This window comes from Glycine soja, chromosome 14 (assembly GCF_004193775.1).
Source record: "Glycine soja cultivar W05 chromosome 14, ASM419377v2, whole genome shotgun sequence".
Lineage (NCBI taxonomy): Eukaryota > Viridiplantae > Streptophyta > Magnoliopsida > Fabales > Fabaceae > Glycine > Glycine soja.
The window spans coordinates 45,657,732-45,671,815 of NC_041015.1; the positions used below are offsets into that span (position 1 = coordinate 45,657,732).

At 32.9% G+C, this 14,084-nt stretch overlaps 1 protein-coding gene and 1 pseudogene across 1 annotated transcript; one reads left to right on the forward strand and one right to left on the reverse strand.

Annotated features, from left to right (window-relative positions):
* The first annotated feature begins 2,023 nt into the window (after positions 1 to 2,023).
* On the forward strand, positions 2,024 to 5,172 carry LOC114384888 (7-deoxyloganetin glucosyltransferase-like). Its single transcript, XM_028344714.1, has 3 exons — positions 2,024 to 2,659; positions 2,807 to 3,739; positions 4,926 to 5,172. The coding sequence occupies exons 1-2, from the start codon at positions 2,125 to 2,127 to the stop codon at positions 3,736 to 3,738; spliced, it is 1,467 nt and encodes a 488-aa protein (XP_028200515.1). The 5' UTR covers positions 2,024 to 2,124; the 3' UTR covers position 3,739; positions 4,926 to 5,172.
* A 5,180-nt stretch (positions 5,173 to 10,352) lies between these two features.
* On the reverse strand, positions 10,353 to 12,511 carry LOC114384889 (annotated as a pseudogene).
* Positions 12,512 to 14,084: the final 1,573 nt, after the last annotated feature.

Consider the following 14,084-nt stretch of genomic DNA (forward strand, 5'->3'; position numbering starts at 1 on the left):
AAAAAGAACAAAACTCAAAATAAACTTAGTCATATTATGTTTGTTGATATTATGTTCTCATGTTAAATTATCTACTCAATTATTTGTAACTTGAATTTAATATATCTATAATTAAAATTTAAACTGTAACAACTTGTAATTAATTATTGTATCATATCAATAATCCAACATGTCCCTGCAAAATGGTGGTGGCAGAGACAATGTCCCTTTTGTTGATTAAAAATTTGTTCTTTTGGATTTATTGGATTAAAGAGCAAGAAACCTCTTTTTTCTTCTCCTGAATAAGTAATTTTACGGGTTCTACTGCCCGCGAGATCAATAGCAAAACATAAAATAATTAGGATTTTATTTATTTTAATTGAGTGTACAAAATCCACTTAGAAGAAGTTACTAGACATAATATTTTAAGTCCAAAGAATATTCGTGTTCATAAATTTCAATTTGAAAACACAAAAAATTCACAACACCCATATTTCGATAACGAGGGACCGTCTAACCAATATTTTTGTTACATATACACATCTTTATTCCTTCTACATATACACATCTTTGTTAAGTATACATTTGTGTCTCTCGTGGTAAGGGATAATTTGTAGAGCTAGTTTAGCACCTTATCAATTTTCTTTGTTTCTTTCTTTTCCTTAGAGGGAGGCAAAGAGTGACACAAATAGAGCAACAGAAGAGAAGAGCAAGAGAGTTTTCAAGAAATGGTTCACATCATCCCAGGTTCTATTGGGCATGATACTAGTGCAAGTGTTTGTCATTGGATTACAAATACTATCAAGGGTTATATTAGTTCAGGACTCCTTCATTTTTTCACTCATTATATATTATCACATTGTTGCTTCCATTTTGTTGTCCCCTAATTTGCACTCACTTTGGAAGGTATGTTTTCCATTCTAGTTATTTGTTCTTTATAAAACTTGTTTCACTCCTCGTACTCAAGGTTTTAAGAAATGATTTGATGTGGTCGTGATTTTGGTCACATTGTCAAGATTTTTAAAATGTAGATATCATAATGCAATTATAATTGTGATCACATCGATCGTTTTTGTTCATAATTTTTCAATGTAAAAAAAAATTATTGAAATTACAATCTAATATATATGTAATTTAATACCCATGCATCAATTGTTTTTGTTCATAATTTCTACAATATCAAAGAATTACAATAATCTAGTATATATGTAATCTAATACTCATGCTTTCTAACATTATGCTTCACATAGTTTTTTAATCTAAAAGTTATTTTAGAATTAGAATTCATAATATTTTTTAAAATAAAATAGAAGTTTTTATGATTTTTATTTTTTCAAACAAAAGAGATTATTAGAAAGATAACAAAGAGATGAATAATTTTCAGTGTTTTATTTGTATTATTTTTATGTGTTTTACCATTATAATTGATTATGTTTTTTTCATTAAATATATTTCTTTGATTGCTTTATTATATTAATTTCACTTTATTCTTATATTGATCTTATAAACATTTATTTTCACATTAATAAACTATAGTTGAGTGATTAATCTTTAATTTTAAAATATTTACTTATAAACATATCGATAAATTAAAATATTTTAACTTATACGTAATATTTTTTATCTTCTTTAACAAAATATGATATAAAATATCATTGTTGATAATTATATTTTTAAATTTAATTTATTAAATAAATAATTTATTTAAATAATTTTCTTAATTATTTATAAACTCGCAGAAGGCACGGGGCCTGTCTAGTTTCCTTTTACTATGGCAGACCTATCGATCTCTTTTAAATAATAAATATACACCTCGGGATTTGTATTTGAAGTCAAACGCAGCAAATATTGAAATTAATAAAAGAAAAACGATACATCAATTCAACGACAGCAGTTTATCATTAATTATTCTATATTTCTTATTACTATGTCTTACCTACTGATCTCTTTATTTACGTGTCGGTGTCAACAATTTTCTTATCTCTTTAGTCTTACGTATGAATCGTAGTTTGAATATAAAACTATCGTATTTATTTGAGAAAAAAAGTAAGCACGCCACTTAGTGGTTTCCCTTAGAAAATTTCCTTTGTATACGTGATACGGTTGTAGCAAGCACTTGCATCGCATATTCTTTCCCTTGGAAAAATGCAATCCAAGGAAGAGACAAGAAACATGAGTTCTTTGGGCACAATCCACAAGCCTCATGCTGTGTGCGTACCGCACCCAACACAAGGCCACATAAACCCAATGCTAAAACTAGCAAAGCTCCTTCACTTCAAAGGCTTTCACATAACCTTTGTCAACACTGAGTACACCCACAAACGCCTTCTCAAATCAAGAGGTCCAGATTCCATCAAGGGTCTCCCTTCATTTCGCTTTGAGACCATCCCTGATGGTCTACCAGAGCCTCTTGTGGATGCCACACAGCACATACCTTCCCTGTGTGACTCCACTAGAAGAACTTGCTTGCCTCACTTCAGGAACCTCCTCACTAAAATCAATGATTCAGATGCCCCTCCAGTGAGTTGCATAGTTTCTGATGGTGTCATGAGCTTCACTCTTGATGCTGCTGAAGAATTGGGTGTCCCACAGTTGCTGTTTTGGACCCCTAGTGCATGTGGGTTCATGTGCTATGTCCAATTTGGACAACTCGTTGAAAAGGGCCTAGTACCCCTCAAAGGTAATAATTAAGAAAAAAAAAAAGACAAGTATTGTTCGTTTATATTAAGAAAACATGTAGTTGATACATATGACTTTTTATGTTTGGTAATATAGTTCATATGAGTTTAATTAATTGAACTTTTTTGTGTTTGACTTTGACATGTAGACTCGAGTTGTATCACGAATGGTTATTTGGAGACTACAATCGATTGGATACCGGGAATCAAGGAAATTCGATTGAGGGATATTCCCAGTTTTATTAGGACCACAGATGTAGATGATTTTATGCTTGAGTTCCTGCAGTGGGAGTGTGGGAGGGCTAGAGGAGCTTCTGCGATCATTTTGAACACATTTGATGCCATAGAGCATGATGTTTTGGATGCGTTCTCATCCATTTTGCCTCCTGTTTATTCCATAGGTCCTTTAAATTTACTCGTGAAGGATATTGATGATCAAGATTTGAATGCAATTCAGTCCAATCTTTGGAAGGAGGAGTTGGAGTGCGTGGAGTGGCTCGACACCAAAGAGTCTAATAGTGTTGTTTATGTGAATTTTGGGAGCATCACGGTTTTGACAAATGAGCAATTGATTGAGTTTGCATGGGGTCTTGCTGATAGCAACAAGAGCTTTTTGTGGGTCATAAGACCAGATGTTGTGGGGGGTGAAAACGTTGTTCTGCCTCCCAAGTTTGTGGAACAAACCAAAAATAGAGGTCTGTTGTCTAGTTGGTGTCCCCAAGAGCAAGTGTTGGCTCACCCCGCGATTGGGGGTTTTTTGACGCACAGTGGTTGGAATTCAACGTTGGAAAGTGTGTGTGGAGGTGTTCCAATGATATGTTGGCCTTTCTTTGCGGAGCAACAAACCAATTGTCGATTCTGTTGTAAGGAATGGGGGATTGGATTGGAGATTGAAGATGTTAAGAGGGATAAAATAGAGAGCCTTGTGAGGGAGTTGATGGATGGTGAAAAGGGTAAGGAGATGAAGAAGAAAGCTTTGCAATGGAAGGAATTGGCAAAAAGTGCTGCTTCTGGCCCAAATGGATCTTCGTTTCTTAATTTGGAGAATTTGGTTCTTCTGTGCAGAAATGCTAAAAATTAGTGTAAGAGTTCAAATCTTTTAACTTACTCATTGAATAAACCAACAAATCTGTTTAACTATTTTCTTTTCAGTTTTAGTCATTTCAGATGGTAGTTATTTAGCTAGCAAAGTCCTTACTTGTATCTACATATATTGTATAGAATCAACTCGAATAATTGCAGCAGTGAGCAAAAGCTCTATTATTCTGTCTTTGTGAGACTTGACTTGGGCACTTCTTGTGCTTCAATTCAATTTTTTTTTTTTTTTTTGTTATTAATGTTATTCTTAGTTTATCACAATAGAGTATTATTAACATTTTTTGGCCAAGCATGGAAATTCTAGGCCAGTCTTAACAACAGGGTAAGCACAATAAAGTGAATGTAAACAAATTATTACAATATATTTTGAGCTGAAATTTAGAGTGACTGAAATTACCTCAATGTTGTCTTTTCCAAACCAACAACACAGTAGCCTTCCTTCATATCGATAGAGTGACAAGTGTTCAATACTATGTAACAATCTCAACCAAAAAAATTACTAATATCATCCTTAAGTAATTGGATGTCTAGGAGTCTGGGTGAATGTCCACAAAATCTAGGATGTAGAGAGGCACTAATGCTAATTTTTTTAATATGGCAGAGGCTGCTTTAGTGTCAATCTATTATCTCCAATCCATTCATGAATATATAGCAAGGAAAAAAAAAAGCCTATATAACATTATTATGATTTTCATATACAATATAAAGGGGAATGCTAAGACTTATATACTGTATCTGTCTTACTTGTATTCATAGATGAAGTATTACTGATCCACTTCAATGTTACACCAAGGGTATTTTGTACGGGTGCATGGCTGATCAAATTAGTGTCTTCATAAGAAAAATAACGACTACATTGGAACATGCTACCATTGTAATTTGTAACTTGGGTGTTGTTATCTAGGATGATCTGATAAAAAAAAAATTTAATTTTTAAAATAATGCAAATTAATTGTTAGAAGTTGTAACTCGCGATTACCATTTTAACTTTTGTTTATCATATTTCATCTATTCAGCCAATGTGAACTTGAAGAAAATGAAAGTTACAGGTGGCTAAGTCTTGCCAAACTTCTATGGCCTACTCTGTTATGGCTTTATAATTTTTTGATCAACATTGGTTACTTTGTTTATTTAACTTCAAATGTGACAACTCTTTTCCATAATGTGCAGATATCTGAGCAATGAGTGAGAGAGGATACAACTTTGGCAGTTTAAGAAATAATTGACAGAAAGCAAGAAAACTCATCTGCTCATGCTGCTCAAGTGATTTGTTCTGCAACATCTTTTACGCCTTGGTCTAGTAGAATCCCAATTGGTGAAGGATTTTATCAATTTCTTTAGTTATATGCTTCTCACTATGACATTTGCACATTATTTGGTTGATTAATCTTCACAAAAACTCTACTTTCTCGTGATATTTATTGTGCAAATTGCTGGTTTAAAAAAAAAAGCTTGGTTTTGTTGTAGGAAACAAGATTTATTGAGCAAAATATGTGTTTCACTTTCACCAATTTGATCAATCAAGTTAAATAAACTCTTTCACAAAGCAATGAACGTTAATCAAAGAAATAAAGATTATAGCCCCATTCTACCTGAGTTAAGTAGTGAGTATAGAGAAAACTCAAATTATGGAAGAATATAAGACATGAATCTTTCCTATTTTCAAGCCTCCTTGTTTCCTTTTAAGGCTCCATTGCTAACAGCTGGGAGATCATTCACCAATAGTATCTCGAACAGTTATTGCACGTAATGGAGCACCATTTGCAGTAATGCGGACAGCAGCATACCGGACATTTTCTAACAATGTTTTTTTTATAGACAAATGTTAATTATTAATTTGTTAGTTTTTTATTAACAGAAGGGATCAAATTTGTAATCTTTTCTGGTTCGAAAAGACATGCATTGGTTCTGGCCACTCAGGAAGCACATCCTGGGGAGAGGCTGCCCATATGAATGCCCTTTTTCTTGAGTGGGAAACCCCATATGCTTGCGCCCAAGGTTTTAAATATCAATCGAGGTCACCTTATAGTTTCGTCGTGTTTGTTGATATCATGGCAAATCCTAAACAAATGCGACCAATGTGGTTTCAATTGCAGTTGCGGATAGTTAAAAAATCTAGATGTTACGAATCCAAATCACGGTTGCGGGCAGTATTTTAAAACCTTTCCTGCCTCAAGGACACCAATCCTCACCTTTTAGACAAGCAAATCAGCATTCATTAGTTCCTTCCTTGAGGTTCTATTCATCAACTCTGATTGCAATTACTCAGGAAGAAAGACGCAGTAACATAGTCTTACCTGATAACCCATCTCATTATTTCAAGAAGTGAAGCCAAAGTTAAACGGAATGTCTGTTCTTTATTGAAAGACACAAAGTTCCTCACATTCTCCAACAAGAAATGCCTTGGTCGGAAATAATCGGCAAAGGATAAGAATGCCAATATCATCTCACACTGGACTTTACTCCAACTACTGTGGTTAAAACCTATTCATCCCAGAGAAACCCTGAAAGCAAAGCAACAGTGTTAAACAACTACCCTATAACAATATATTCATCAGTAAAATAAATAAAAAGCCAACAGCTAATGAGGCCTGGCATCGAGGACCTCCATGAATGAGATCAACTTGCCCAGGCAATGGTAAACTACTTATTTTCTTCTCATCAAGCTTCACGGCCGATTATGCAGCCTCAGATACAATCATCTGGGTCCCCACACTTCTCATTCTTAATTGTGTTTATCATTATTACTATAATAATTAAGTTGATCACTATAATAAAATTGTGTAAAAGTAATTGTATTTATTATTTTTAACTTTTTATGATTACAGTTAAAGTTATTATCTTTTAAAATAAAAATTAATTTCAATTTTGTGTGAAGAAGAGTAAATATTTTCTTAAAAAATTATTACTTATAAAAGTACACATTTAAACAATTATAAAAAAAATAATCCCCCTTCAAAAAAGTTCTGGATTCGTCCTTGATTACCGCCCTACATGATAAGAAAAATTTAACAGTCACTTGAATAAAACTCCGCTTCATTCAACCTTAGGGGCTGGAATATGTTATCTAAAAGGGATTGTTTACCTAAGAGTAACATTGCAATTATTAATGAACACCTATGCGTCAGGATGTTTAGCTTTAAATGCATCCCGAGCTGGTTCTTCATACTCAATAGTCCATTCTAGTTATTTATTTGTCCTTATAAAACTTGTTTCACTTCTCCTACTCAAGATTTTAATTCTCAAGATTTTTAAAGTGTAAACAATCATAATTAAATTATAATTTCGATCACATTGATTGCTTTTGTTTACAATTTCTATCAATATCAAAAAATTTATTAAAATTACAATCTAATATATATAATTTAATACTAATGTATTAATTTTTTTTGTTTATAATTTCTTTCAATGCCAAAAAATGTAATAAAATTATAATAATCTAGTATATATATGTAATCTAATAATCATGTTTTCTAATATTATGTTTGACATAATTTTTTAATCTAAAAGTTATTTTAAAATTAGATTTCATAAGAGTTTTAAAAATAAAAGAAATTTTTATGATTTTTATTTTTTCAAATAAAAGAGATTATTAGAAAGATAACAAAGAAAAAATAATAGGAATCATTGAAAAGATTATGGGAAAAGACAAGAGTATAATACGAGAGAGTGAAAAGAAAGAAGATAATGAGAGACAAACTGTGGGAAGAAAGAAGTTAGATTTTTAAAAGCTATTGTTACCTAATTTAATTCAAAACAAAAACTTTTTCTTCATAAAAAATAAGCTACATAATTTTAAACTATTAATGAACACCTATGCCTCAGGATGATTAGCTTTAAGTGAATAGCCCATTTAGTTGATGAAACTCCTGAAGAATTTTAGCATTCAAACACAAGTTATATTATGCATCGGTAGCAGATACAATTGGGGATTTTAAAATGTCTCACATTGATCAAAACTCACCTCCATTTTGAACTTTGAGTTTGGTGACAAAAAAATTGCTGTTGATCGACTTTTAACCCCAACAATGACAACATAGTTTTTGAAATTGATGAGGTATTTGAAAGACCTGTTGAATTCATTCGGACCCCTATCCATGGATAAAGCATTTCATTAGGACTAGTGGGCCATGTGAAGTAGACTACATTGGAGGCATTGAGTCTTTCAAGTTTATCTTCCATTTCAACACTTTGTTCAACGTTATATGTACTGTTGGCCCTTTGTTTTAGCCTACATGGACATTAGCTTCGGTTTTCAATCTGACTCTAAGTTGTGCTAACCATTTTTTCAACGCAACAAATTAGTTTTGAGCATTATAGCATCAATCGTATGGACATTAATGTATGTCTAGTGTCAACTTTCTCATTTTTGAAGTCGACACGAAAACACAAAATTCTTGTAGTGTTTCATAATTAAATTAAGAATATTCTTAATTCAAACGAATAAGGAAATCATAAGTAGGAGAACTTCATTTCTGAGAGAAGTAGTTATTTAATATAAAAAATAACTTCACAAAACAAATTAAAGGAGTAAGTTAAAAAATTTGAACTTTTCTACACAAATTTTTAATAACTTTGCCCAGAAGAACTTCACAAACATGTTTTCCAAATTAAGAAATGATGATCCATCGGGGCCAGAAGCAACACTTTTTGCCAATTCCTTCCATTGCAAACCTTTGTCTCTCGTCTCCTTACCCTTTTCCCCATCCATCAACTCCCTCACAAGACTTTCAATTGTGTCCTTCTTAACATCTTCAATCTCTAACCCAATCTCCCATTTTTTGCAATAGAACATACAATTGGTTTCTTGCTCCCCAAAGAAAGGCAACATATCATTGGAACACCTCTATACACACTTTCCAATGTTGAATTTTCCAACCGTCGTGTCAAAAACCCCCCAATTGCAAGGTGAGTCAACACTTGCTCTTGGGGACACAAACTAGACAATAGGCCTCTATTTTTCGTTTGTGCATGCCAACTAGACAATAGGCCTCTATTTTTCGTTTGTGCATGCCAACTAGACAATAGGCCTCTTGGACGAGAATGCTTCCAAGATGTCATGCTGTAAGGCATCAAATGTGTTCAAAATAATTGCAGAAGCTCTGAGTCCTCTTGACCTCCCTGAACAAGTAATCAATCAAAATATTATCTGAATTGGTAGTCCTAATGAAACCGGGAATATCCCTCAATCTAATTTCCTTGATGCCCGATACCTAATTGATGGTAGTCTCCAAATACCCATTCGTGATATAACTTAAGTCTACATGTGCAATACAAATATGTTCAATTAATTAAACAGAAATTGACTATAATTACGAAGCATAGAAAATCATATGAACTACACTTTTTTTTTCTTTTGATAGAATTTACTTTTATTCCCTTATTTGATGGTCTCAATGTGGTCCTTCAAGTTTATAAAGCTTCACTTTAGTTTTTTTAAAATATTTCATTAGACTAAATTGATCATTCTCAGTTTTTTACATAACAATGTTTATTTTGACTAACTTAATAAACATTCTTATGATGCGACAACTTTCACAGTTTGTCACATGTCATCAAGTGACTAAATTAGTCTCATAAATTCATGAAACAAACAATTAAGGATAAATCCAAAGAAAACCTTGCTTTGAAAAACTTAATCTTGATCTTTGATCAAAAGTTCTTTATAAACTGTTTTATTATTCATAAGCAAACACCTACTATGAGTAAAGAAAAAAAATCATAAATTGTTTAATAACAGATTTTGTATCTTTAGACAGTGGGTTTTGAAGTAGTAACCAATAAGATTACTTAAAAATATATATTTATCAAGTAGATGTAGGAAATGTGTTACTCCTACTAACGTTCTAATTTCTCCAAGCTAAAAGCTTGAGAAGCACAACCAAAAACTAGTATGCTTGTGCAAAATAGCCTAATTAGTCTTTGGTATCACTATTCAATTTATTCAATCTTCCTTCTAGTAAACAACTTATTCACTTCAATTTTCTCAGTTGTAAAACATTAACCAATAGAAATTAAAATAGTTCTTACACTTCATGCTATAGCAAACATTTATAGGAATTTGAGTTGATTTACTGAATAAGAAAAGCTAAATTGTCAAAATGGTTAATTATTTTGTTCTTTTTCTTTCGTTTGACCTCGATTACATTGTTTATCCCTCACAAATTTTACTTTAGAAAGCAGGGATTCGACATCAGTGAACGCAAACGCAATATGTTAAAGGAACAATTTGGGTTGGGTTGGCGGTTTGAGTGGTTCGAGGTTTAATTTTGGTCGTAAGCAAACATAATTTTGCATCGGCTTACGGCTTAGTGCTTACGCTACTAACGTTGGCTTAGCCTTGGCTTTGTCCAACTTTATATGTAGCTTTATCCCTTTCTAATGTGAATTTTAGCATTGGTTTTCTATCTGACTCTAAGTAGCATCAAGCATTTTTCAACAGAATGAATTAGCTTTGAGGTAAGGACACTAATGTTTGTTTAGCGTTGACTTTCTCATTTTTTTAAATCGACAGAAACACCCAAAAATCTTGTTGTGTTTCATAATTAAATTAAAAACTAATAAATTAATATATCATAAGTTAGTACACTTCTTTCCTAAAGAGAAATACTTATTTAATTAAAAAAAAAAAACTTAGAACAAAGGAGTAAGTTAAAAAGATTTGAACTCTTCACTAATTTTTAACAATTTTTCCCAGAAGAATGTTATGAACCATATTATCCAAATTAAGAAACGAAGATCCATTAGGGCCAGAAGTAGCATTTTTTGCCAATTCCTTCCATTGCAAAACTTTGTCTTTCATCTTCTTACCATTTTCTCCATCCATCAACTCCCTTACAAGGCTTTCAATTTTGTCCATCTTCACATCTTCAATCTCTAACCCAATCCCCCACTCTTTGCAACAAAATCTACAATTGATTTGTTGCTCCGCGAAGAAAGGCCAACATATCATTGGAACACCTCCACACACACTTTCCAATGTTGAATTCCAACCACTGTGTGTCAAAAAAACCCCAATCGCAGGGTGAGTTAATACTTGCTCTTGGGGACACCAACTAGACAACATGCCTCTGTTTTCTGTTTCTTTCACAAACTCTAGAGATAGAACTACATTTTCACCCGCCACAAGATCTGGTCTTACGACCCACAAAAAGCTTTTGTTGCTATTAGCAAGACCCCATGAAAATTCAATCAATTGCTCATTTGTCATAATTGTGATGCTCCCAAAATTCACATAGACAACACTATTGGGTTCTTTGGTGTCAAGCCACTTCATGCACTCAGGCTCCTCCTTCCAAAGATTGGACCCAATTGCTTTCAAGTCTTCATCATCAACATCCTCTACGAGCAAATTTAAAGGACCTATGGAGTAAACAGGAGGTAAAATGGACGAAAATGCTTCCAAAACGTCATGCTCTAAGGCATCAAATGTGTTCAAAATGATTGCAGAAGCTCTTTGAGTCCTCTTAGTCTCCGACAACAAATAATCAAGCATAATATCATCTAAATTTGTAGTTCTAATGAAACTGGGAATTTCCTTCAATCTAATTTCTTTGATGCCTGGTACCCAATTGATGGTAGTCTACAAATACCCATTCGTAACATAACTTGAGTCTACATGTCAAATGAAAATCAAATCAATTAATTAAACTCATATAAACTATATTACAAAGCATAAAAATCATATGAAGTTTTTTTTTTCTTTTGCTAGAATATACTTTTATTCCAGGATCTTATTTGTTGGTTTCAATTTGGTTTTTCTTTAAGATTAAAAAGTTTTACTTTAGTCTTTTAAAGTGTCTCTTTAGATTCAAAATAATCATCCATTAGTTTTTTTTTTTAATAGTAATAGTGTTAATTTTGACTTGCATATAGTAAACACTCATATGATGTGATAACTTTCATAGTTGTTACATTTCATCAGGTTAACTAATTGAGCTTGTGTGATAAACCGAGGAAAAAATCAACTTTATCGAACAAAAACACTTAAAAATACTAAAGTGGAACTTTTTAAATTTAAAAGATTAAGTTAAAACCAAAAAATAAATGAGGGAATAATCTATTTTAGGCTACTGTAAACTGAGGGAGACTAAACTTTCATGGACCAAAGTATCGAACCATCTTTAATTGTAACAGAAATCAAATTAATTTAATTACCTATGAGGGGCATTAGGCCCTTTTCAATGAGTTTTTCATATTGCAAGTAACACATGAACCCACATGCACTAGGGGTCCAAAACAGCACCTGAGGGACACCCAATTCCTCTGCAGCATCAAGAGTGAAGCTCATGCCACCATCAGAAACTATGCAAGTCACTGGAGAGACATCTGAATTATTGATTTTAGCTAGGAGGTTCCTGAAGTGAGGCAAGCAAGTTCTTCTAGTGGAGTCACATAGGGAAGGTATGTCCTGTGTGGCCTCCACAACAGGCTCGGGTAGACCATCGGGAATGGTTTCAAAGCGAAATGAAGGGAGACCATTAAGGGAATAAGGACCTCTAGCTTTGAGAATCCGTTTGTGGTTATACTCAGTGTTAACAAAAGTGATGTGAAAGCCTTTGAAGTGAAGGAGTTTTGCTAGTTTTAGCATTGGGTTTATGTGGCCTTGTGCTGGGTACGGTATGCACACGGCATGGGGCATATTGATAGTTTCCGAAGAACCCATGTTTGTTATCTCTTCCTATGTTGCACTTGTCTAAAGGAAAGAATATGATGCAATTACTGGCTACAACTTAGCACTTAATTACTCGGTTATCAGACGTTGATTTTATAAGGGGAACTGCTGACTAGCGGTGTTTGTTTTCAATTATCAATAATTGTGATTCTTTTGAAAGAAACCAGGGGCTGCTTGACATTACAATAGCTTTTCCATTGTACTATACTACTAGTGGCGATGTCAAATTCAGAAAGAAAAAAAAAAAGTAGATGTCAAAATATTTTAATATATTTTTATTATTAATTAAATAAATTTTGCAAGTTTGTATGAATTTTATTAAATTACTTTAATTTGTATTAAATACTTGGAGAAAGAGATTTATATTCATGTGATAAAAAAACAAAATAGAATATATACAATTCCTTTAATAACGAATTTATATAAGCAATTCCTTTAATAACGAACCTCTTAGTATTTCTCAGGTCACTTTCAGAAGATCTGTAGATGGTCTTGTAACCACGACCTTCAAGAAATCAGATGAAGTCAGTAGTAGCAACTCTTCGGAAGTTTTTCATTCTTTAATGATAAGACCTAAAGTTAAAGAAAACAGCAGAATATCGATATTTGTCGTCAAGGCAAATGGAAGCATGATATATTCAGATAGAGTAAATGAACACTTTATTTGGGATGTTGTTCCCAAAATGTGTGATTCGGACTCTTCCTGTGATGACCATGATGGAGACACAGATGAAGATACAGATGATGATGAAGACAGATGGAAGCCAGAACCAAGGCCTTGTAAACCACCCCACTACCACAAAGGAGGAGTGTAACATCCCAATTTTTGTAATCTAGATTAAAAAGGATTGTTATTTATAAATAAATAGAGTTTTAGAAAAATGATGAGATTTTATAAATAAATAAATAAGGAGATATAATTATTAATTAAAATAATGATTTGAGAGAAAATAAAAAGGGTATTTCATTTTATTTGTTTGATAGAAAATAAAATAGAGTTTGTTTTTATAAAATAAATAAATAAATAAATATAGAGCAAATAATAGGCTGAGTACCGTAGGTATAAATAATTATGTTAAGTCAGGTGCCTCTTTTTGGCCTCATTTTCGTTTTTCCCCTTCTCCTCTCAAAATTCTTTCTTTTTCCCGTAGCCCACCAAACCTGTCTCAGAAAAATGACGATCTCGGGCTCGTTCACCGTTGGATTATCGTGAAATTTGAGTACCATGTTCGCAATCCAATTTCGAACATTCTCACCGTTGGGAATTTCAAAATCATATCTAAGCTTAGAGAAAAACCCTTCGCATTGTAGCATTTTAATTTCCCGCAGAAACCCAAAACTGTCTCGGTAAAACTACGATCCCGGTTTCTTTAACCGTTGGATTTCTCATGAAATTTGGATATGTTGTTCGAAATTCAATTGCTCACACTTCCACCGTTGGGATTTTTGAGATAACATTTGTGGAGGGAGAAAAAGGAATCGCATGAAGACAGTACAAGTGGAGGTTTCAATCTCTTCTCCGTCTCTCTGACGTTTGAGAATTTTATCGGAGCAATCGGAGGAATAACGGAAGGAATTTCAGGGAACCGCTAGAGATGTTACTATCGTTGGCTGAAGACACGTGAGTCTGTTCAGAGGTAAGGGATGAGTTATTC

Bases quoted from the DNA above. Each gene is read 5' to 3' on its own strand.
- LOC114384888 (XM_028344714.1), top strand. From the start codon at position 2,125: ATGCAATCCAAGGAAGAGACAAGAAACATGAGTTCTTTGGGCACAATC. The intron at 2,660-2,806 runs GTAATAATTAAG...TTTGACATGTAG, and splicing joins GGGCCTAGTACCCCTCAAAG to ACTCGAGTTGTATCACGAAT.